General features: G+C 40.0%; 1 protein-coding gene across 5 annotated transcripts in view; it reads right to left on the bottom strand.

The window, feature by feature from the left end:
- LOC111867949 (double-stranded RNA-binding protein Staufen homolog 2) overlaps nucleotides 1–24,753 on the bottom strand; it is a 97,018-nt gene that overhangs the window by 8,702 nt on the left and 63,563 nt on the right. For 4 of the 5 annotated variants that reach the window (XM_023858193.2, XM_023858197.2, XM_023858196.2 and 1 more), the window contains 8 exons: nucleotides 22,466–22,676; nucleotides 20,020–20,219; nucleotides 13,295–13,450; nucleotides 11,421–11,567; nucleotides 10,190–10,363; nucleotides 5,955–6,090; nucleotides 2,979–3,238; nucleotides 1,065–1,163 (listed from right to left, as the gene is read on the bottom strand). In XM_023858193.2, coding sequence (XP_023713961.1) covers nucleotides 1,065–1,163; nucleotides 2,979–3,238; nucleotides 5,955–6,090; nucleotides 10,190–10,363; nucleotides 11,421–11,567; nucleotides 13,295–13,450; nucleotides 20,020–20,219; nucleotides 22,466–22,676 — 1,383 coding nt within the window. The remainder of the gene's footprint in view (nucleotides 1–1,064; nucleotides 1,164–2,978; nucleotides 3,239–5,954; nucleotides 6,091–10,189; nucleotides 10,364–11,420; nucleotides 11,568–13,294; nucleotides 13,451–20,019; nucleotides 20,220–22,465; nucleotides 22,677–24,753) is intronic. The other variant, XM_023858195.2, reaches the window with a different exon arrangement.

Genomic DNA, 24,753 nt, shown 5'->3' with positions numbered 1-24,753 from the left:
GTAGGCTTTTACCTGAGGATGGCGACATAGTACAGTCTCTGAAACATTTTTAAATAAATATAATGAAAGAAAAAGGATGATGGATAATGTCAAAAAAAGTCAATAACTGTATAAACAAAATACATTCTATCCTGTCTACAAGTCACAGCTAAGCAAATGCATCAGAACTGTTATGCCATGTAAACATTTCCTATGTAGTCTGAAGTGGCTATGATGTACACATAAAAGTAATGAATAGTAATCCACAATTCCTGATGTCTTTTATATTGTCTGAACTGAGGAGTTAAAGATCTTCTCATGCTTATATAATCTCCAGTACTTGCAACCACTGGCCAGTGTCTGTTGTCTGCAGATTAGATTGACTCTGTGAATGTATGCTAAGCACTTCTGTACCCAGACATGCAGATCCCAGAAAAATGAGAAGTCTGGAACAGTGACTGTGCTCTAGACCCATATACAGGAATTGAATCTCAGCCAGGACATTAGCTTGTCTGCGGTTTGTCTTGATTTTCCTCAATCCTTCAAGGCCAATGCTGACATAGTGCCCTGTACTGGCCATGAAGTTCTCATTAGAGACCACACTTGTTCTATCATGGTTCTGCTATATATTACAAGCAGAAATTCCAACAAAATACCAGCAAAATTGCAAGTGGAACTGCTGAACCTTCAAGCATTTTGAGTGCTTCATTTAGTATATAAGGAATTATATCCTTGCACTAAATTGCATAGTTCAGCTGTATATTTTAATTTCCTCAAGTAAGAGCAAATCTACTATTTCAGGTAGACAATACGACCAGAGAAATGTTACTGCATATTAGCTATGTACCTACCTTTTGGGCCAAAATGTACACAAGTAAACCACATTAATTCATTATACACTACAATGGAACATTTCCCACATGAGCAATAGCCTTTTCTTATCAATGGATGAGCCACTGAAACTGAAAATGTTGCTAAAATAGAGAGAACAAAAGATAAAGGGAGGGAGAGAGAAAGAAAAATAGAAATTATGGGGAAAGGATGGAAGGAAGAAAAGAAAAAAGAACGAAATAATTGTAAGATACCTGATCATGAGAGGCATCGGTTGTCTGTCCAGCCCCATGACAGACCTGAGGTGGGTCAGTTGAGAGCGACACCAAACTCAGGAATTCACTATGGTTTCCCTGTAACAAGAAGCACATTCAAATCTGTATGACTTGAGTCAATAACTAAAGCCAACACATAATGAAAAGTTGTACTTTTTAATAAATAACTAAATAATAAATTGTTTTACACAGTTAGCAAAGCTTCCTCCAATAAATTTTGGGGATATTTAAAACATTAAATTTGTTTCAGACAGAACCTGTTTCAAAGAAGTGCATATGACAGAGATGAAACGTTACTGAATTCCAAACTCCCACAGATGGACAACTTTTCCACACATGCCAGATGACAGTAAATCTAAGGAAGTGTTGGAAAATATTCTGTTTCTCTATGCACAGCTAAGGCCCTGCAACTGTTCCAAGGACTCTACTTCAGAAATGTGAATGCCACTGTTTTTCCATGCTTCAGTGTTCAATTTAGGCTTAGGTCTCATGCTAGACATCATTCATACTGAAGGCAGCAGACTCAGCCACATACACGCTGTCATAAAAGGTAAAGTGGTCCTTGTGCTTAACTAATTAAACACTATGCCATAAAGGCACATGGGGAAGTGATGTACAGATCCATGTTTTCTTGACCTCGGCACTAGTTAGAGGTGACTGGGCAACATCATGCCCTGGCTGCTTTACCCCTGGGGAGAGTTCCCGGAACCCAACGTATAGGACGCTGGGTGGGCCTCAGGGCTGGTCTGGACAATGTGGAGAAGAGAAAATTCTTGACCCTACAGGGACTCGAACTCCAACCCTGTTGGCCAGACTATAGCCAGTCGCTACAGTGACTGTGCTATCCCAGCTCCATGCTAAATAGAAATGTCCTTCACCTTACCTGGCCAGCTGAAGAAAGGGTCACCAGTAACACCAGAGGGGGCATTAGAGACACATAAACAACTATTAAGCCAGATGATCCTGGCACTACTCACTTCTTCCGCCCAACTACTTACAGATGTGCATATCCTTTAACATGCAACTATCTGTCCTTTACATTAAATGCTTAACCTATTCCATGGAAAATTTTGTGATAAAAAAACATTCGTAAAAAGACACACAGCACAACACAACCGGAAGAACAATCTGTCACTTGGAATACACATGCGCATAGAGGGGACCATAGGATTAAAAAAATAATAACAAACACATCAGTTTCTTCAACTCACTTCCCACACTCAGAAATGATGCCTGCTACCTTTTGTATCAGATGTTTTTCAATGACAACTTCTTTCATAAATGACCAAAAAAAAACTCCGTGGTTTTAGACCGCAAGTGAACTATACCGACTGAGCGACAACTTCTTTAAAAAAAAAACGTGGTTTTAGTTCACAAGTGAACTATACCGACCAAGTGACCACCACTTGTCGGCGAAGTGAGCGCCAAATTTTGCGGATAGAGGGTGTCACGTGGTCAGCGCAACAGATCCCCTCAATTATCCTTACGAGGCTGAGTGGACCCTGTTCCAGACCCACTACTACTCAGAAAATCTGGTAGTGCTGGGAGTTGAACCCTTTGGGTCTCTAGCCAGGAACTCTGACCACTACACCACAGAGGTGGTCTCTTTCATAAAGGACAGAATAAATTATATATGCAATGACTGGAATTAAGCAAATGTAATAAGATATCCAGAAGATAAAACAAAGTCTGTGAAATTAGTTTTATTTGAAAAGAGATATAGGAATCTGCATACAGAAAGTCACTGTTAATATTGGGAAGTAATTTTATGATATGTTGAAGGCAAAAGGACTCATAATAATTTTTCAGAAACAAGGAAACTAACAACTATCATGTGTCATCAGTACATACTCCAACATAACTCACAAAAATCTATGTACACTTGTTTTGTACCTTTGGAAAATCTGAGAACTGAACTTGGAAGCCAAGCAGCTGGGCCAAGTAGAGCAGCTGATCCTTCGGTCGCACCACCTGACTGCTTTGTGTCTGTGAGGTCTGTTGCTGGAGTAAGGGTTTGGCCATGCTTGGTGTTACTACTGAATTCTTATGACTCCCAATAGCAGAAGCAGACTTGGCCAATGCTTCTGCGGTTGGTGAGTTTCCTCCTTTCAGCAATTCCTTTGCTATTGCAGCAGTTGTTTGCAAATTCACTCCTGAAACATTACAAAAGTAACAGAATGGTGCAGGAACAACCCTAAGCAGAAAAATTCACCTGCTTAAGAAATTATCTGTCTGTACAGAATGGCCATCATTAGACACCACCCTGACACAGCCCAATCCAGTTCACATAACCACAGTCTATTCCTCAAAAGGTTCATTTTAAGAGAACACATCTGTGCCAAAGTTCAAATGTGAAACTGAAAGGTTCACAAAAGCCAACTAATGTCATCTTTGCTATCAATTCAGTATTTAAAATGAAGTTCATGCGCATAAATGTGATTTAAACAGACATACACTAAAATATTTCCCCAAATGCACTAGCATCTGAATAAACTTAAAATTCTTGAGGACACAGTGATGCAAGACTTGAAAAAAAGAAAAAGGTTTTCCTCAAAATTTTTGCCCTTCTGACATCCTTAGGTAACTGTTTAAGGTTTTTTCTTTTATTTTTATTTACTAGTATTCTGATAATATACAAGTGGATTTGGTGTGAGTGGTGAAACCGTTGCTGTCACCTCCAATTCTTCTATTTGTTTCTCCAGCCTCTGTCCATTTTCTTCTGGGGATATCTCTGTCGGCAGTTCCTCCTAAGATGACTCCCCCCCCAAAACAACACACGGGCTGTTCCATCCTGCTGCACTCAGTCCTTGGTGAACATGGTCTCCTGCGTGATCTGACAGTATATACAAGGGCTGCTTCTCGCCACCTCCTGCCCATTTTCGGAATGTATATCGTGTCCAGGGTCGGTCTTCTTCTTCATCCCATTTGTGGGGACAGTCCTCTTGCAAGCAGACAGTGCTCACATAATGCCATTGTGTAAGTTGGGGGATCCTGTTCCACTGGCAGAGGAGACTGGTTCTTTGTTTGCCAGACCATGCAGGGCATTCCAGCTGCTATGTCGATTGCCTCCAGCTTTAGGGCCTCATTAAGGACCTCACTGAGTATCCTCCTGCCTCTGAAGAGTACCTGTCATGTTATGCCTTCCTCCCTTATTCTAGCAAAGCCTCAGGCTTCTTCTTTACTTACTAGGTGTTCAGGTAGTCCAATGAGAGTGCAGTGAGCCAAGTGGTTGATGGTGGCAGCAAACTCCTTCATGGATTCCCCAAAAGATGGGTCCCTCTTCTCAGCCATAAGTGAAAGCTGCTTCCAGGTGGTAGTCACCACAGCAATTTTCAAGCACCTCAGTAACCTTGTTGTATGCCACTTCAGTAGCTCCACTATGTAGATGTGGGTGTGGGAATTGCCCACATTCAAGCAAACATTGCAGTGACAATGCAAGTATCGTTGCTTAGCTACGGCAAGCAGCCACTGCTAGCCAAAATGAGTAAACAGCCTACAACAATACAGATGACATGTTTTCTATGTTGTCTGATGCAATGTTATATAAGAGGAACATATCTCCACCTTCAATCGTGCAGCCAACTTAGCACTGGCCGCAGCACCACCCGTCGCGCCAACTACCCACTCCGGACACAACGTACATTTCACTGCTCGCTTCAACAGCTGAGCAACCATCTCAGCAGGGGGATGATGTGGGAACTCCCCACATTCAAGCAAATGTTGCAGTGACAACACAAGTATCATTGCTCAGCAATGGCAAGTAAACAGGATACAACAATACAGAGATATTTTCTGTGTGGTCTGATGCAATGTTATATAGGAGGATATAGCGACTATATTTCTCTCTATAAAGAGCTCTGGTGTGGGTGTTGCAAGCAGCAGTACTGTTGGTACTATACTTCTTCAATTCTTCAAACGGAAGTTCGTCTGTGTGTACTGTGCAACTATAATAAATGTTATGGAACAGTTCAACAAGTGGTTGTCTCTTCATATATATGACATCCCACATGGGAAAGCAGCTTCTCCCCCATCTTTTCTCGAACGACAATTATATTCTCATGGTTGGATTCCCACAACTCTTGCATTCCTCATATTTCGACCAGCAGGAATTCTATCATTTGCTCCAGTTTTGCAGTATGATGATAGAATTATGCAATGTAGTCTTCAGTTCTATAATTCAATCAATCCAATCCCACTTCTCACATTGGTTGCCACATGTGATTAGATATGGGGTTTGGGCTCATAACTGGATTTATTGAACACTTGTAACTTATAAGTCTCACTAATTTTCACACTCTACAGATCACTATAACTACAACAAGCATAAATTCTTCTATTTGTTCACTATTGGTTGCTGTGTAGCGGTAGCTAACAATGCAACTCAAGACTGCTAACCGCCAACTCAAACCTCCAACTGACAAGCTGTTCCTGTTGGTCTTCAATCAGCATGGCATGGACCACATAGAAAACACTGCTTCCATCATGTTGATTCACTGCTGCCAAGTAATGGCCACATCCATTCATTCCACTATTCCAGTTTTCAACTATCATGTCACAATATATTAAAGCTGAAAATTGTGTAACAAATTCTGGAACACTTTGCAGCAACATTTCATACTTTGATTCATCTTAAGTTTTGCCCATGTTACCTTCAAAAGGTTCACAGATGTCTTTTTGTTTGTGGTACTGCTACAACACAGAATGCTTTTCACTGTCACTGACAGTACTATAATGCACTCACATCAGAAAAATTCTGTATCTGTGACAGGTAATCCAAAATTGAGAAGGTCAAGAGGGCCTCAGAATACTGTGAATGGAGGCATTTGTTACAAAAACTGAATGCAGAAGGCTAATGTGCTCATGTGTTACCAGTATTCTTTGTAGGTGTGTGTACGTAGTTCCCTGCAGTATTGTCTGTCATAAGCAGGAGACCTGGTACCAACTGCCGCCCACTACTGCCACCAGCTGGCAACTCAACAACTTTTTCTTCTTCCAGGAATGTCACCTGAAACCATTATACATATAAAAATAAAATTATGTGAGAAGGTACTGCAACCAGCAAACAGAATATTAAGGAAAAAAGACAGATCCTTCTGTTTTTTCAAGTTCATTTAACCTTTAACAGCCAAATGTTATATATATTGTGACGTGTCACGCTAGCTGGACCCCCCCCCCGGAGCTGACGTGCCGAGCGGAGCCGAAGTTAGCCGAGTCCCAGCCTCCTGGTAGCTATGCAACGCGAGTCAACAGCGGTGACGTCACCAAGGGATACCACGGTTGCTAGGCAGCGTGGGTAAACAGTGGTTGCGAAAGACAACGGTAATAACACCGGTACACAACGTTGCTAGCACGACTGCGGCAGACAACAGTGGTGCCTATTACGTGGCTGTTTTCTGAGTTGTCCATAACGAGGCTACATAAGGAGCAGCGAAGTCTATTCACAGTTAGTTCTCGAATTATGAGTTCTGAGTTAGTTCCGAGCAAGCCTACGAGTTAGTTCTCAAGGCAGCATTTACGAGTTACCAGCATTTGTGATACTGCCGATGGCAGTAATTGTGAATCTGGAAATTGTGTGATTGTAAGAGCGAATGTGAAATAAAATTCGCTATATTCAATATAGCGTGAAGTTATTTGTCGCATTATACACCCAACACGCGACAATATCTATGCAGCAAGCAGCAATCCGAGTTGGCTGAATGTTATATATATATATATATATATGGGCATGACACGTGCTCTCTTTGGAAGTGCTGACAGTTTGACCTTGGGTTTGAAACCAAAACAAACGATCGTAAGGTCATGTCAATGGTTCATTCCTTAGCTCTGAACAAAGAAATCATTCATCACGGTACTGGTTTCGATACTATTTAGTTTAGATATGACTGTTTATGACCTGGTCAGCCAAATATAGCCTAGCTGTTTCGAGAACTGATGAGGAAATATTTATTGGTGCTTGCAGATGAGTGCTTCCAGGGCCTTCAAGGAAGTGTGACGCATTCAAGGATTGGTTTTCAGTGACGAATTATCAGTCAGGAAGTCAGTGTCGGATTGTCTAATATTTCTTTGTATATCATTTTTATTTTGTGTCTCATAAGAGGTATAAACCCACTGAGCCAGTATTACTCTGTGACCAAAAGGCATTTTCGCCACTGTGACTTTCGGTATCAGTGTCAGACTGGCACCCTTTTCGACTAGTATTATAATTACTTTGCATCACTATTTTGTGAGTATTACTAATAGGGGAGAGCATCGCTTTGTCAATCAACATAATTTATTCGATTTTGCTTGAACCCCCAAGACAATTCTCCAATCACTTAAGGCGAATATCACGGTCAGTGGCGTTTCTCGGGGGGGGGGGGAGGCCAAGGTTATCTGGGGCCCAACTGAGTCGAGTGGAGGTGAAACATTCACAACATTGGTCAACCAAAGAGAAACAAAGACATCGTGTGTTTTGCTAAATAAGAAAAGCAGGAGCATGCTCTTCTATTGTAAAAAGTGTGATTTAGCTCTGTGTGACGTGGACTGCTTCGAGAAGTGCCACACACGTCAGGGTGACTATCATAGTGAAGTGACTGTGAACTGAACCTGTGAAGTGACACAGTTCAAACTCGTGTACAGTAATATTATTGTATATAGTGTGATTATATTTACAATATCACCAAGTCTCAAGGCTGAATATCAAGGTCAGTGGCGTTTCTCAGGGGAGGCCAAGGTTACCTGGGGCCCAACTGAGTTGACTGGATGTGAAACATTCACAACACTGGCCAACCAAAGGGAAACAAAGACATGTCATGTGTTTCGCTAAATAAGAAAAGCAGGAGCACGCTCTTCTATTGTAAAAAGTGTGATGCTGCTTTGTGTGAGGTGGACTGCGCATCAGAGTGTATTGTAAACTGTGAAGTGACACAGTTCAAATTCGTGTACAGTCTGAACAAAATATTATTGTATATAGTGTGATTATATTTACAATATCACCATGATTCAAGGTGGAAGAAAAAACAACGGGTAAGTCCTTTCGAATTTCATAACATATATAATAAAGATTATATTTTGCAATTCATGACAAAATAATCACAGTTAATTTTCGTTTGTAAAAATTGCTCTTTTGTGTATATGTAGGAAATTTTATTGTCTTTCAGGTTGTTTTTAGTTCGTATTTCTTTGTTGCATAGAACAGAAAATATGAATTTTTTTTTTGTGAAAGTTTGCAATGTTAATTAATTAGGGCGATTTAAATACCGGCCACATAGGGCTGCCGGCAATTTAAAAGTCCGTATGTTAAAGGTTAATGACACCAAGTCTACTGCACAGATGAAATATATAATATAAATAATGATCCAGAAAGGACATAGAAATAAACATGACTCACATTTCCAGTATTCTTTCTGGCTGTACTGAGATAAAGCATGAAAACCAAATAGGATAGCTGGACTTGAGGCCAAGAATCAAACAAGAGATCTCTTTAATAGGAAGCAGGCATTCTAAGATAAAACAATTAGAGAACTGGGGCTGTAATGCAAATCATAAAAATTAAAAAGCTAGAAATAAGCATTATATAAGACTTCCATCCAGGAGCATGCCAATCCCATTCGGCCAATGTGGCACGAACACATTTTGTATGCATTTTTTGTTTAGTCATGCATATACCAAATTTCATCACATCTGGTTAAAAAAACATTTTAGTGATCTTATATAAATATTTGGGTTTAAATACAGTAGAACTTGGTTATAATGTCATCAAAGGGACCTAAAATTAGTGTCGTTATAAATGAATGTCGTAACCGAAAGGGCACTTCCACAGTAGCCTTATGTTAGTCACGTAAAAATCTACCAAAAACCGAGTTAAAATGTTGCATTTTTTAGTGAAATACGTAGTTAAGTACAGACTAACGTAACATTAATGTGGAATTGCCCAAATGTGTAATATCAAAGGCATATTACAGCGCTTTTCACTGACAATACACACAATATTTCACGAATCACTTTAACTTTCTCTTCAATGCTTAGAACTTTCCTTTTCATTGCCATGTTTCGCTACTGAACTTCTCTGGGTTTAGGCAGGAACACTATAGGGTAAGTAGACAATGTGAGGTCCTGTTAGACGAGATTCTAGGAAAGGAATGCAGTTAACAACCTGCCACGTCCTCTTGCACTATTCATGCAGTCCCACCCCACACCCTTGTTTTCGCATAAAACCCACATTCCTCTTGCAGCCCGCGGTCGTATTCTTCCAGGACAGTCACGTCAGCAAGTAGAGAAAGTGAGGGTGGGCAGACACATCGAACTTTCCCACGATATCAGAGAAATTCAGGAATGAAAATGACGTTACATACGAGGTTGATGCATTTGTGCATGTCATATAATTTCTATAGTAAAGCAAAGCTATCCCTGTAACAGGCTGTGAAGGCCCATAGGGTTGTGAGACGTTGAGGGTCCCACATTATCTGGACAATCGACTCAAAGATGGCGGTAAGGTTGTCAGCCTTACGCGCTGGCCGCGCTTTACTCCCCAGGAAAATTATTTAATTAATTCCTGGTACTCATTTCTGTTAGAGGCTGAGTCAACCCCAGGGCCATAGTGCAGCTGGAAGGATTAGGTCAATTGAAAAAATCCAATGACCTCATCGGGACTTGAACCTGTGACCTTCCGGCTTGTAGCAATGCTTCAACAAATATTATGGTGATCAAACCCTGAAGTAAAGGATGAGATTGGCATGCAGCATCCATGGGAGCAATACGAAATGCATACAGAATTTTAGTAAGAAATCCTGAGAAGAAACTACCTGAGAGACCTAGGCATAAGATGTGGTGCTATTACAATGGATCTTCGAGAAAAACAGGATGTGAGGGTAAAACCAGGACAGGAACCAATGGCAGGCTCTTGTGAACACAGTAATGAACCTTAGGGTTTATGAAAGGCATGGAATTTCTTCACCAGCTCATTGACCATTAGCTTCTCAAGGATTCTGCTGAAAAAATCCAACAGCCTTGTTGGTTGGTTGGTTGGTTGGTTGGTCAGCTGGCTACTAAGTCCTATTCATGGGTGTGTGCCATTCATGTAAATCCGTAATGAAATTCCATTCTCCTGCAGTGAAAAATCATACCTTCCTACTAATGTCCAAATCCTGGTTGGAATCACCAGTCTTGATGGACGGTTTAGCAGGCTGGGCTGCTGGACGAGAATAACCTAATAATTGCAGCAACCCCTCTGCTGCAGCTCTCTTAGCCAGCTTCTTATTGGACCCTGTACCAGTGCATGAATGCTGACCGATAGAGACCTACATCATACAACCAAACAATCACAGTGAACACAATACAAAGACTGTGTAAATGGTGAGACATGGACTCACGAGAAGAATTTGAGGAAGCCAGGATGCTTGAATAAGCACAAAGCTGTCAAGTTCATAATGAAGCATATCAGAAATAAGTATTGTTCACAACACAATGGACAAAGGGTAAAGCATACATATGATAAGAAAATGAGCATCACTTTCACTTTCATTTTATTTTAAATTCCATAGATCCTTTTCAGGTCACGCATGCCAAAGTTTACATTATTAGTATCAGTAATTATAATACCGGTGCCATTAGCATATAGAACCATGTTATTATCCTTATTTATTATTTCAGGTAAATCATTTATATAAATAAATAAATAAAATCAAACATTCCCTACCTCATTTAACACATTAGAATGTCATTCATAAAAAACATTTAAAAATGAACTGCCTTGAAGGGTGAAACAACGTTCAATCATTGGCCAGCTGCAAGATCACACTCGGATTGTTTCAACCAAGAAAAAATTAACAACTACCAAATATACGTGCTCAAAAGGCAAATTTATCCTATGTGTAAGACTCCTGTCTTTGTACTCACCATACAAAAGCAAACTATCAGATCAGAATACCATCACAATGTGCGACAAAAAAAATTTCACAAATGTGTACGCTACATATTTGACTTTACATGCTCAATATTTTGTTCTATTCCAGAAATCAATACACTTTTTCAGGAAAAAATAATTTTATAACAGCAAATAACAACACTGTAGACTTCAGCAATGTATTTTTGTTTGAAATCTGTTTTACCAGAACACTTCAGCTGACAGAATTCCAAAAATAAAAATGTTTCAGTACTAATGCCATTCCGAGCCAAAATCCAGCTGCCAGCCCTGTTTTAAGAGAGATTTAAATCCACTACATTCATATGAAAAAGCTAGATCTCCCAGTTCTACAGAGCTGGGCACAAAAATCTTAAACTTGAAGGTAAAAGTGTTAGTATTGAACAAATGCAAGGCCAATAAAGGCTGACAGTACCCCTGTTCCTCATTCTCACCTCCATTACAAATTCCCTACGTCGAGGCATTCCCCTCTCTTCGAGTAGTGAGTAAACAGGCTCACGCTCTTTCTTAGCCTGCTGGATCTGGATCAGCCGAGAGATAGGGTTGATATCTTCACCATACTCTGGCTCTGCCTTTTGATCCTGAGGTACAATCACAATAAGCTGAGTGTACAATATAACAATGATATCACATTCACTGCTGCCTAAGGCAGTTTTTTTCATAATACCATGTGAATGTCTAATTAAAGCAGAATGTCCATGCTTTTTTAAGCACGCAGTAGCATAGTGGTTGAGTCACTACGCTACAAGCCTGAAGGTCACGGGTTGAAGTCCCAATGAGGTCACTGGATTTTTTTCAATTGACCTAATCCTTTGAGCCGCACTATGGCCGTGGGGTCGACTCAGCCTCTAACAGAAATGAGTACCAGGAATTAATTAAATAATTTTCCTGGGGAGTAAAGTGCGGCCGGCGCGTAAGGCTGACAACCTTACGACCATCTTTGAGCCGACTGACTAGATAATGTGGGACCCTCAACATCTCACAACCCCATGAGCCTTCACGGCCTGTTATAGGGACAGCTTTACTTACTTACCAAGTTATGAAGACATGGCTCCATGTATACTTAAAGGCACTATGGAGGTCAGGTTCATGTTTGGTCATCTTAACCTTGGTACCCACCGAACAGGAAGCTGGGTGGGCCCCACATATGGTCTGGGTCAGTTGCAAAATAAAAGTACCTGCCCAAGTTACAAACTGAACCCCAGCAGACACCCCAGGCACTGGCTTCATGATTCAGCTATCCCTAAGGGTCATAAGGGTCATATTAAATTCATAACTCAATGTTCGTACATCTTCTATAGCCAATGTATTTCTCAGTGATGGTGTACAGCATTATACGCTCATTATCTGGTGACCATGGAATTCTGATATTCAGAAATTATACCACAAAATTGTCTGTCTGATGTCATGGTTTAGGCTAGCAATGGCAAATTACAAATGTGGATATGGGGCAGGAAGGAGTTTGCATAATTCTGTTTCAGTGAAAAAGACAATAACCAAATTACTAACAAAATGTTAATTCACATGTGGACGTGTGTTACTGAGAAAGATATCGATGTTTTTATATCCAGAACTGCACAAATATGTGAAAACCAACATTTAGTTGGTAACAATGATGCAACTGCACCACAAAGCATGCAGGGAAAATTTCTCTTTCACTGTTATATGTCTTGTTGTGCGTGTTGCTTCCATCTCTCTGTTCAAACACGTTACAGCTGCTTATTATCTTCTGCGTTTTACAAGAGAATGTCGTATTTGTCTCACATATAAGTTGTTTGTGCAACTCTATTAGATTACGTGGTGTCACATTACAGAATATGGTAGCTTTCATAGCCATTACAGTGAAAACTTCAGACACATGATAATTATCCTCTGTGGGAAGGCTACTCTAAAGAGTGTCCGATGATTTAAGGAGCTATAAATGAAGAAAGCTAAGCCACTTTGTTCTCTGTCCTTCCTCATTCAGTTTGCTGCTTGCTCATTGCTTGCCTGGCTTACTCATCAATCCTGAAGATGGATGCAGTACATTTCTCTGAAATATTAGTGAACTTTTACCAGACACATACTTTTTGAGTATTAAATGTGTCTAACTACAACAATGGATAGAAAACTCCATGGTAAATGAACGCTTGGACAACTGGAATAGTCTATAAACATTATAAACTGACAGAACGTTCATTCTGTTTCATTCCTTTTGACTGACACTCTGAATATGAATACATTTTTCTGCTCAAGACATCATAAGACAAATTTCTATGTTCAGCTATAGATGACCTATAAGTTTGCAAAAAGTTCTGTCATGGCTAACCTGCTGATATACCTTGATGAGATTGCGTGTCTTTTTCTTTCCTGGATTGGCCTTGCGTTTCAGACGAGCCATGCTGGCAGCCATGTTAGTGGGTGACTGGGGTGGTAGCTTCTTAAGCTCTTCCAGCATTTTTTCTGCTGCTCGTTTCTTTGATACCTGAAAAATTACATATGCAGTTAAGTGATTACTAAGCCAACAAAACCTTCAGTGTCAGAAAAATGGCCAGTACTTTCAAGACATGACCTAAGGTTAGTGAAAACGTATTTATTCCGATGTATTTGGTGAATGTCACTGTGTAATTTTAAAAAAATTCACACAGAAGCACAAATAGGTGTCTATGAACTGATTTCATCACATATAACCTCACTTCCTTAAAAGTAGAGCAAATAAAGTGATGTTTTGCTGATGACAAATCAGCTTCTTAGTTCAATTAATGACATATTCTTTACTGCATAAGTTCCACAGCACTGAATGGGATGAAGAAAGGGAAGAACCATGGAAGCCAGTGGTTGTGGCTCCTATTTAAGGCAGCATCCCAGTATCTGCCTGAAGAGAATGAGAAAAATAAGAAGAGTTATCAGGAGAGACAGCCTCAAACCAGAATCTCCCAAATACAAAGCAGCAGTGCTAACTGCTCAGTGTAACATTAGGTATGAGAGACACAAAAGTTACATTACTGAAAATGACTAAATATATTAAACTCCATAAAGACTGTGAGAAGTTTGATGATTATATACATATCTTGGATATAGAACTCACAAACCCTATGTACTTACTGCAGACTTCCAGTCCTATACATATGGTGTTATTAATCTTTATTTAGGTAATGTGAGTTTGTAATCCAACAATAAAAAGCAAAGTAGCTCATGAGTTAGCATGCAAGGCGGCTCAGTAAGAATAATCCTACTGGCTGCAATTATAAATACTGTGACATAATGGCTGAAAGCCAGAAGAGTGAAACAAGGAGAGAGAGCCATGGCTAGGCAATGACATAGTAAACGCATTTTCACAGCCATGAATAAACACACAACAGAGAAAATGCTGGAAGCTGTATTTTCTATTTAGTCTGTGCCAAGGCTATATAATAAGGACCTAGCAGCAAAGAATTGTTAGAGGTGTCACTTTCTGTGGAGTCTTGTGTTGTATCAAAGGAAAGTAGACGAGCAGTCCTTCCCAGAACTTCTTGTTAGATGAAGTACACTCAACTCTCAATTATCCAGGGGTGGATAAACTGGGGCATTTTTGAGGCATATATGTTGTTTCATATTCATTCACTTTTGCTTCACGTGGTGAGTTGTAACACTATTTTCGCACTAGTGTGAACCGAGCTCTGCATTTTTTGGTCCCATTATGCTAACACAAAGTTCTAGGGTAGGGGTGAAAGAATGCAAGGATTCGTGAAAAGTTTCAAGGACAGATACACCGCCCCATTTAGACTCTTTGTATCGATCTTCAAGTACGTTAGCAAAATGTCAGGGTGTAAAAGGAAGCGTGTTGTGTTAAGTATTCAACAGAAGCTTGAAATTATCAATCAGTTGGGAAAAAGATGTGTAGTTAAACAATTAGCAATGTAATATGGTATTGGAGAACAAACTGTTTGTGATTTGAAAAAATGAAAGAATCAATTAATTTCCTTTGCTGCGTCTTCTAATTCAAGCAGAATGAAGAAGAGAAAAACAATGAAAAAATCAACATGATCTCGACAAAGCAATGCTGATCTGGTTTAATCAACTAAGGGCACAGGGAACAACAATAACAGGAGCAGTTTGTGCTAAACAAGCGAATTTTTTTTTCCGAAGCACTTGAACTACAAGGAAGTTTTGACACTTCTTCCAATTGGCTAACAAGTTTCAAGCAGTGTCACAGAATATGAGAAATTAGTATTCAAGGTGAGAAACTGTCAGAGGACTTGCCATCATCAGTTCAATTTTGCACCAAATTTGATAGTTTCATGAAAATCTGCTGCCAGAACAAATCTATAATGCCGATGAAATGGGTCTTTATTGGAAATGCTTGCCAACCAGAACTTTGGCATTTCAAAATGAAAGACAGGCTCCAGGTCACAAATCCAGTAAGGAGAGATTGACAGCCTTGTGCTGTTCTAATGCATCAGGAACACACAAACTAACACCAGTAGTTACCAGCAAAGTGAAAGACAATGCTCTTTTAAAGGAACAGTAGCTTCAAGTCTGCCTATCCATTATTTTAATCAGAAAGGAGCTTGGATGAACAGAGCAATATTTAAAGAATAGTACAAATGTTATAAAAGTACACTGATGAAGGCAATGATCTGACATGTTTCTGGAACATGATTTATGCTAACCGTCTTACAGTGCACACACTTTTTCACCTTACTCTTCTCTTTTGCACTACATGTATCAGCACTAATGTGCCATCTTCAGGTGCATTTTCTCTATGCATGTCTAACTACTGCATTGCATGCCCTTATGTCTTCATACTAAAATTACTAAAATATATATTCATCATGTATTATAATAGATTTTAAATATTAAAACTTTTCAGGATTTGTCATCCTTACGTCGTATTGTAGTGCTGCAACATGTAGTGCAAAAGAGAAGAGTAAGGTGAAAAAGTGTGCGCTCTGTAAGACAGCATAAAACATGGACACGAGTCAGTGCAACAGGACGCTAAAATATAACAGTGTTTCTGGAAGTCTTTTTCAATGTTAGATGCCATATATTTGATTTCAACAGCATGGGATACAGTAAAGCCATCAGTATTGAAAAATTCATCGAAGAAACTGATGCCGTTCATCACTAATGAAGATGATGAAATCCATGGATTCACTGGATTCAGTGAAAATGAGATAGCCATAGAATTGACAAAACTTGCTAACCAAGTTCATGGTGGTGAAGAAGTCAACGAGGAAAATTTAAGAGAGTGGTTTGACTGTGACTTGTGTGAGCCGGGCTTCGAAATGTTAAGCAGTGACGAAATCGTAAGTTCAGTAGGGGTGCAGCCAGAAGAGCGGGAAGAAAGTGAGAATGAGGAAGAGGTGTACAGTGCTGCTAGCAAGAAAATATCACATGGTGCTGCTCTTAATCATTTGGAATCCTTACTAGACTATCTTGAGAGTGAAGAGAACAGTTTATTAAGTGATGAGCTAATATTACTTAGGCTTCGTATGGATATCCATAAAAAGGAAAGTGCCGCGAAAAAGCAAACGACAACATTAAATACTTTTAAGTGTTAAGTGTGAATATTCATAAAAAGTGTTGGATGCTGTTGAACACTGTGATTGAAATAACTAATTCATACTTCAGTGTAATGTAAAAAAGTATTAAATAGGCCATGTGACGATATAAAAATGAGGTTGAATAAATTTAAATACAGATAGGCCTATATTATTATGAAGGTACAGTATTACAGTACTACTTTTAATAAAATTTGTCTAAACCGGGTTTTCAATTGATCGTGATTTCCATCCCCAACATTAACCCGGATAATCGAGAGTTGAGTGTATTTTGTTTTCGGGAAACACTTCTCATTTAAGTGCAAGTTCTGTCGATGTTAAATTCATCAGCTACAAACTCAAAATCCTGTACCAGTGCCATGTTTATATTCTGGACTTATAAATAATAATGCATATAAAATTTGTACAAATCTATGTTAGTTCATACTTCAGCCACAGTGTAATAAAAATAGACATCTGTATCTACCACCTTCTGTTTGCATCACAGCATCCAACATAGCAACTTCTGCTAAGAGGAAAGACATTTGGATATCAGTTTTAGCAATGAACCTACATACATAGAAGTGATTCCAGCAATAACAAACATGAAAAAATCATTGAAAATAAGTGAGAACTAGGGAAACTACCAAAATACTCATACCTACTGAAGTAGCAGCAAGAAGTACAATCCATGCAAAGAAAATTCTGTACACAGAACTAATACTCAGGTTCAAAATTACATGACAAAATTAGAATCAGATTAATTCAGGGAATGCTTGTCTTAACTCAATTCAGAACCTTTTATTTTCCCATTTCCTGCTTCAAAACTTCAAGATTAAAGTTTATATAATTTTACCTGTAGTTCTGCATGCATGTGAAACTTGGTATCTCACCTGAAGGGTGTTTGAAAACAAAGTGTTGAGGAGTGTGTTTGGACCTAAGATAGACAAAATAACAGGAAGAGAAAACGAACAAATGACATACTGACAAGCCTGAAATAACTCATACACTTCATTAAACATTATCAAAATTATTAAATTGAGAGGGATGTCATGGCCATGGCACACAGTATGAAATGGGGGCATGGGAAGCATATACATAATTTCAGTCAGAAAATCTATACAGGGTGTCCCAGGAGGAATGTGCCAAACTTCGGGAGGGTGTTCCTTATGTTAAAGTATGCCGATATAACCCAAAACACCTATGTCCAAAGTTGAACGGTTACGGAGATAATGGCCCGAGAAAAGTGTGGTCTTCTTGCAGGTCCACGCACTATGGGTACCTGTCAGCTGAGACCCTTATCTGTTTGTCCTTGAGTGCCGCGAGTCACACTAGCGTAAGCTCATGCGCTGCCTACAGATTACGTTGCGGTGGGGTCGTGAATGGGTGGTAAATTAGTTGTGTGATGAGTTGCTGAAATGCCTTTTGTGTTTTCACACGTCGAGTATTGTGATATGCATTTTGTGTATGGATTTTGCGGTGGCAATGCACGTGCTGCTGTTGAAGAGTACCAAAGGCGTTTTCCCGATCGAAGGATTCCATCTCGAAGTGTATTTACGCGAATTCACCAGACATTGCGTGATACTGGTTCTCTTGCAAGTGTTTCTGTGCACTCTGAAAGGCAGGATGTACGAATGATAGACACACGAGAGCACATTCTTGATATTGTTCAGTGAAGTCCGCGTCTGTCACTCGTAGAATCGCCTCTCGCATCGGCGTATCACGTATTCAGGTGTGGCAAACTTTACATCATGAAGAGTTATTCTTACCATGATCAAATGGTACAACATCTGGAACCAGGCGACCATGCACAGCGTATGGATTTGTGCCACTGGATAAAAGCTCATCCCGAACTGTTAAGCGTCATTTTATTCAGTGATGAGGCGTCGTTTACCCGGGACGGTGTAAATAATTTACGAAATATTCATACGTGGTCCCATAATAATCCACATGAGATAATGGAAACGAAATTCCAAAAGAGATTTTCTGTGAATGTATGGTGTGGTGTGCTTGGGAACAGGTTGATCGGACCTTTTGTGTTTCACAACAATTTAACTGGAAACACGTATGGAGCCTTCCTAAGGAATGAGTTACCATGTTTGTTGGAAGACATCCCGTTAACGATAAGGAGGAAAATGTACTTCCAACATGATGGGGCTCCTCCACATTATACTCAGCACGTGAGACACTACTTAGATGAATCCTTCCCTAACCGCTGGATAGGTCGTGGTGGTCCCATTGCATGGCCACCGAGGTCGCCAGATCTTACGCCTCTAGATTATTACCTCTGGGGCCACATGAAGACCTTAGTCTACGAAACTAAGGTCGATTCCCGAGAAGCACTGCGGAATCGTATTTTTGCAGCGGCAGAGCACATACGTCACCATTCAGGCAACATTGCTTCTGCTACCCAATCCCTCATGATGCGTGCCGAAAACTGCATTGCAGCTGGCGGAGGACACTTTGAACAATTACTATAAAGCAGGTACTGTATTTTAATACTTATGTAGTTGGCTTATAGCAGAATATGCAGTCAGTCATGTTACACCAGCGCTTGCCATTCATGTGTCATGTGTAGTGATGAGGCGTCTTTTACCCTGGACGGTGTAAATAATTTACGAAATGTGCATACGTGGTCCCATAATAATCCACATGAGATAATGGAAACGAAATTCCAAAAGAGATTATCCGTGAATGTAGGTATAATAAGAGTTATGTGGTCGGCTCATAGCGCAGCCATATTACGTCATCGCACGCCAGTCATGTGTTATGTATACTGCTTGGAAACCTAAGGACAATTATGACATGGCGAGCGAGTATTTTGTACTTCAATTTTATGGCTTTCCGTCACTCACAAGTTGGTTTGATGTTACGTACATTATTAACATTACAGAATCCACATATTCCTGCCAGTTTTAATATCTATTTTGTAATCAACAAGTGTGTAACCCCGGTCAAAGTTTGACACTTCTCTGGCCATTATCTCCGTAACCGTTCAACTTTGGACATAGGTGTTTTGGGTTATATCGGCATACTTTAACATAAGGAACACCCTCCCGAAGTTTGGCACATTCCTCCTGGGACACCCTGTAAAGACCACTTGGGAAACGTCAATGTGACAGGATAACATTATACCAATCTTAGATAAACTGAATGCGAAGGTACTGACTGGATTTAACTGGCTCACAACAGGACTTCAGTGAACATGGTAATGAATCTTCAGGGCCCAGGAAATATTGGAACTATATTAACCAGCTAAGCAATTATCAGCTTCCCACGACAGATGCTGCACTATGGACTGAATGAGTCAGAACTAGCTGCAGACAATGTTAATGCAATGAATAAGTCCAGACTTTTAGAACACATCGTTTCATTTCTCTAAAAGTATTCAAAATTAGTTTTCACAACTAAGTAAACCAACAGCTCACACTTTTTTATCTTCACTAACGAACTGAACATGAAAAACTTTCAAACGTATTTCCTATGAACTCAATGATGACTGTAGGACATTACTTATTATTTATCACCATACCTTCTTCCCGTTGCCTTCACCACTTGTCACTTTGTCCCCAACTGCACATTTTGTCACAAAAGTTCTCATATGTGGTGGGCCTTTCTCACTAACGACTTCAAAATTCACTGGGAGATTCCGCTTCAAAGCAATCTCATGGACAAGCGAGATAGGAGACTTCAGATCTGCATTAGGATCATTTTCCAAACCACAGGTAGTCCCTGGAAGATAAAGAAGCATCAAGTAGAAAATGTATCCCTTCACAATTTCCTGTGGAATTCAAGAAACACCTTACATTCAAAGAATGTTGACGGCTCTCAGACAATTTTGATGAAGGCATTTTAGTAATGTCTCTTTATCATCCAGAGTCCTTCTTGCCTGCCATCATTAGCATATTTGTATGATATGAGGTTTTCACAGCAGTGTCTATGAAGTTGTTTCATCAACCAATTCACTACCAGCACTGATGGCTTAAGTAATTATGGCCTGTGCTATACTTCATTCGAACCACGTCCACTGAGCACTGGCACAAGTGTGTGGCAATAGGCCTGGCATAAGACCTATGGTCTTCACTAAAAGCTCAAAGAATGAAGCTCGTAACCTCTAGAATTCACTAATGACTCGCAGTCAAATCATACCTGTATGGAAACAAGAGATTACAGAAAGAGAGTACATGTCAGAACAGCACATTATCATGCCCAGATCCCAATTAAGACAGCACAGCTATGTTACAGTTCCTCTTGTGTCTGTGTCTGTGTCGGTGTCCGTGTGTGTGTGTAAAGTTGTCCCTGTGCTTAACTATTTGAGCAATACGCCATGAAGGCATATGTGGAAAGGGATATACAGGGTGTCCCAGGAGGAATGGACCAAACTTCGGGAGGGTGTTCCTTATGTTAAAGTATGCCAATATAACCCAAAACACCTATGTCCAAAGTTGAACGGTTACGGAGATAATGGCCAGAGAAGAGTCAAACTTTGACCGGGGTTACACACTTGTTGATTACAAAATANTTATCTGTTTGTCCTTGAGTGTCGTGATTCACACTAGCCGTAAGCTCATGCGCTACCTACAGAGTACGTTGCGGCGGGGGCGTGATTAGTTGTGTGATGAGTTGCTGAAATGCCTCGTGTTTTCACACGTGGAATATTGTGATATGCAGTTTGTGTGTGGATTTTGCGGTGGCAATGCACATGCTGCTGTTGAAGAATACCAAAGGTGTTTTCCCGATCAAAGGATTCCATCTCGAAGTGTATTTATGCGAATTCACCAGATATTGCGTGATACTCGTTCTCTTCCGAGTGTTTCTATGCACTCTGAAAGGGAGGATGTACGGATGATAGACACACGAGAGAACATTCTTGAAATGGTTCAGAGAAGTCTGTGTGTCCACTCGTAGAATGGCCTCTCGCATTGGCATATCACGTATGCAGGTGTGGCGAACTTTACATGATGAAGAGTTATCCTTACCATGATCAAAGGGTACAACATCTGGAACCAGGCGACCATGCACAGCGTATGGATTTGTGCCACTGGATAAAAAGCTCATCCCAAACTGTTAAGCGTCATTTTATTCAGTGATCAGGCGTCTTTTACCCTGGACGGTGTAAATAATTTACAAAATGTGCATACGTGGTCCCACAATATTCCACATGAGATAATGGAAACGAAATTCCAAGAGATTTTCCATGAATGTTTGTTTAGTACGGTTATGTAATCTGTTTATACCAGTATGCACAGCCAGCCATATTACGTCAGCGCTTGCCAGTCATGTGTCATGTATACTGCTTGGAAACACTAAGGACAATTATGACATGGCAAGCGAGTATTCTGTACTTCAATTTTATGGCTTCACGTCACTCACAAGTTAGTTTGATGTTACACACATTATTAACATTACAGAATCCACATATTCCTGCCAGTTTTAATATGTATTTTGTAATCAACAAGTGTGTAACAGCGGTCAAAGTTTCACACTTCTCTGGCCATTATCTCCGTAACCATTAAACTTTGGACATAGGTGTTTTGGGTTATATCGGCATACTTTAACATAAGGAACACCCTCCCGAAGTTTGGTCCATTCCTCCTGGGACACCCTGTATAGACCCGTAGTTTCTTGACCTCGGCACTGGCTGGTGGTGAGTGGTCAGCTTCATGCCCCAGCCACTTTACCCCAATGGAAAGATCCCCAGGTACCCACTGAATAGGAGGCTGGGTGAGCCCAGACCTGGTCTGGACAACAGGAAGAGAAAATTCTTGACCCTTCTGGGACTCAAACTGACCCCTCTGTTGTCCAGTTCATAGCCAGTCGTGATACCGACTGTTTAAATCAATAATAGTGCCATATTGCTCAATATACAAACCATGATGACAACAGCTAATGAACACAATAATGGTGAAGACCTTGTGAATGGAATATACAGCACAGACCTCAGTTAAGAAGTGAAGTGGTTTCCAAACTGTTCTTACCATTTTCTTGTATACCAGCATCACAATGTTGCAGACTGTCTTCGGGCAATGGCAAAGATTTTAACTGGTGAAGAGCCTTAGAGGCAGCATCATGGCGAGCTGCCTGAGCAGTTGGACCTTCACCAAGGAAATCGCGAGTTCCCACACGGAGAGACACCATGAACAATGATGGCTGAAATCCTCCTGGGCTTTTCCCATAATGATGATACCTCTGTGAATGTAGTGACACGACAATTTTCATCGCTTTCTTCACAACTTCTGTCCCTTAATATTGCAAAAAACATACATTTTACACCACACATTTCAGTTCTTAGGTCAGTGTGCATCTGGCATTGGACATATCATGCAAATTCAGGATCCATTATGTACTATATATATATCTGTTAATAACCAACCAAGTCAGTTGGTAGTACATTAACCATTACTATCAACCAGCAGAATTTACATATCCATGCAATAATTCATCAATATAGACAAATACGCACTTTAGAACCAAGCAATGCAGTTCAATGGGTAAAACTCTTGCTCTGCATACATGAGATTCTTTCCAGGTTTGATTTTTGGCATAGAAGTCAGCTATTCTGAGTGAGGCTTTTCATGGTCTTCCTGTCAATCCACATGAGTAATGTGATAGCATCCTAAAAGAGACCATGGCCACCTCCTTCCACAATCTTCTCCCTTCACTGCCCATAATCATTTTTCCATTCAACATTATATTTCTCAGGAAGGCAGGAACAATTAACTTTAAGTAATCGATCTATGTCTCAAGCGTCTATTACATTTTCTTATTTGTTTCAGAATTTCTTTAAACAAAAACAAAAAGTTGGTGCAAGGATACTACTAAAATTTTCTTACATACACTTGATAGATCAGAACCTTCTGCCATTCTAAAACAGATATTTGGATCTGATATTAGAAATTTTATTTTGAACAAAAATATTAAACACTGGTGAAATTTAAATCAAAATCATTACAGGAATTTCTAAGAAAAATAAATGGTAGCATCCCATCACATTTAGGATGTTCTGGCCTATTAAATATGTGACTTGAGGACCTCTACAGATGATTAAAATTTAATCATAACCAGTTATGCCATTTTTTAAGAAGCTGACATCTTGCTTTTGGGTCATTATAACTGACACATTATTTTTCTGAACATATAACCTATGCAGTTTTATTTAGGAATATGGCATCCATATTTTTTTGAAAATTCATCAAATTAATTACAACTGTTTTAAAAAATCAAAATTTTGTGTTCACTCTTGGAGCTCAGCCCTTCAGCCGTGGTTGAACACAGCATCGACTTGTGACACCATATTCAATTTCACAACACCTCCATCCTTGCCACTAAGACCAAATACATGGATAGCATCATTAGGGAGGCCATTGAGATTGAGCTTCATCCCACCAATAAGAAGAGAGAGGTGGGGTTTCGTCTCAGCAAGTCATGGAAGCCTCTCATCTGCTGCCTCAAGAAACCTCCGGAACATGATGCCAGATCTACATGGCTACGTAGGCCAATGTATGCTTGGCAGCTTAGCCCCGAGGCTATTGGGTCAATGCTCACTTGGTAGCCCTGCATTTTTGCCCCTTCTGCCCCCAACACAATCCTATACCAGCTCTATACCAGCCACCCGCTCGCCCATCTCTATAGACCTTTCCCCTCTCCTCTCTACTGATTTCCCACATGGTCCACTCTCCCTCCCTTCGTGTTCTTATAGAGCTGGGCGTTTTTGAATGGTGTCTCGGTCTGCAGCCACCAGCTCACACTGGTTCCACGCTCACAGATTTCTATCATGATGATGGAGGCGATACGTTCCTGCGAAATGTCAATTCACACAAGATCTACATGGCGCCACATCCCAGAGGACAGCACTCTTAATATTATCCACTGATCTCACTGCAGTGGTACTAACCCCAAAAAATGACATATACCAGTATTAATCTAACACTCTTTTTTTTTTTTTGGGGGGGGGGGTATTCATTATTTAAGTCAATGTCATCTATTTGAGCACCTATTTTAACAATTTCACAAATAACTTCCTTCAGTCCATGATTTATTTAATCCGTCTTGCAGTGCATACACTCATTTATTTCCTTCTCTCCCTCGCACTACATGTTTCGGCATAATAATGCCATCTTCAGGTGCTTACTTATCCACGTCAAACCAGTTCATTGCATGCCATGTTCACACATTAAAATAACTAAAATATGTATCTATCATATACATTGTCAAACGTTAAAAATATTAAAATTGTTCAGGATACCACATCGCTACGTCGCCCCTC

Source organism: Cryptotermes secundus, unplaced genomic scaffold (assembly GCF_002891405.2).
Source record: "Cryptotermes secundus unplaced genomic scaffold, Csec_1.0 scaffold267, whole genome shotgun sequence".
NCBI classification, from domain to species: domain Eukaryota; kingdom Metazoa; phylum Arthropoda; class Insecta; order Blattodea; family Kalotermitidae; genus Cryptotermes; species Cryptotermes secundus.
The sequence above is the reverse complement of the archived record's forward strand: the minus strand, read 5'-3'. Positions and strand labels throughout refer to the sequence as shown.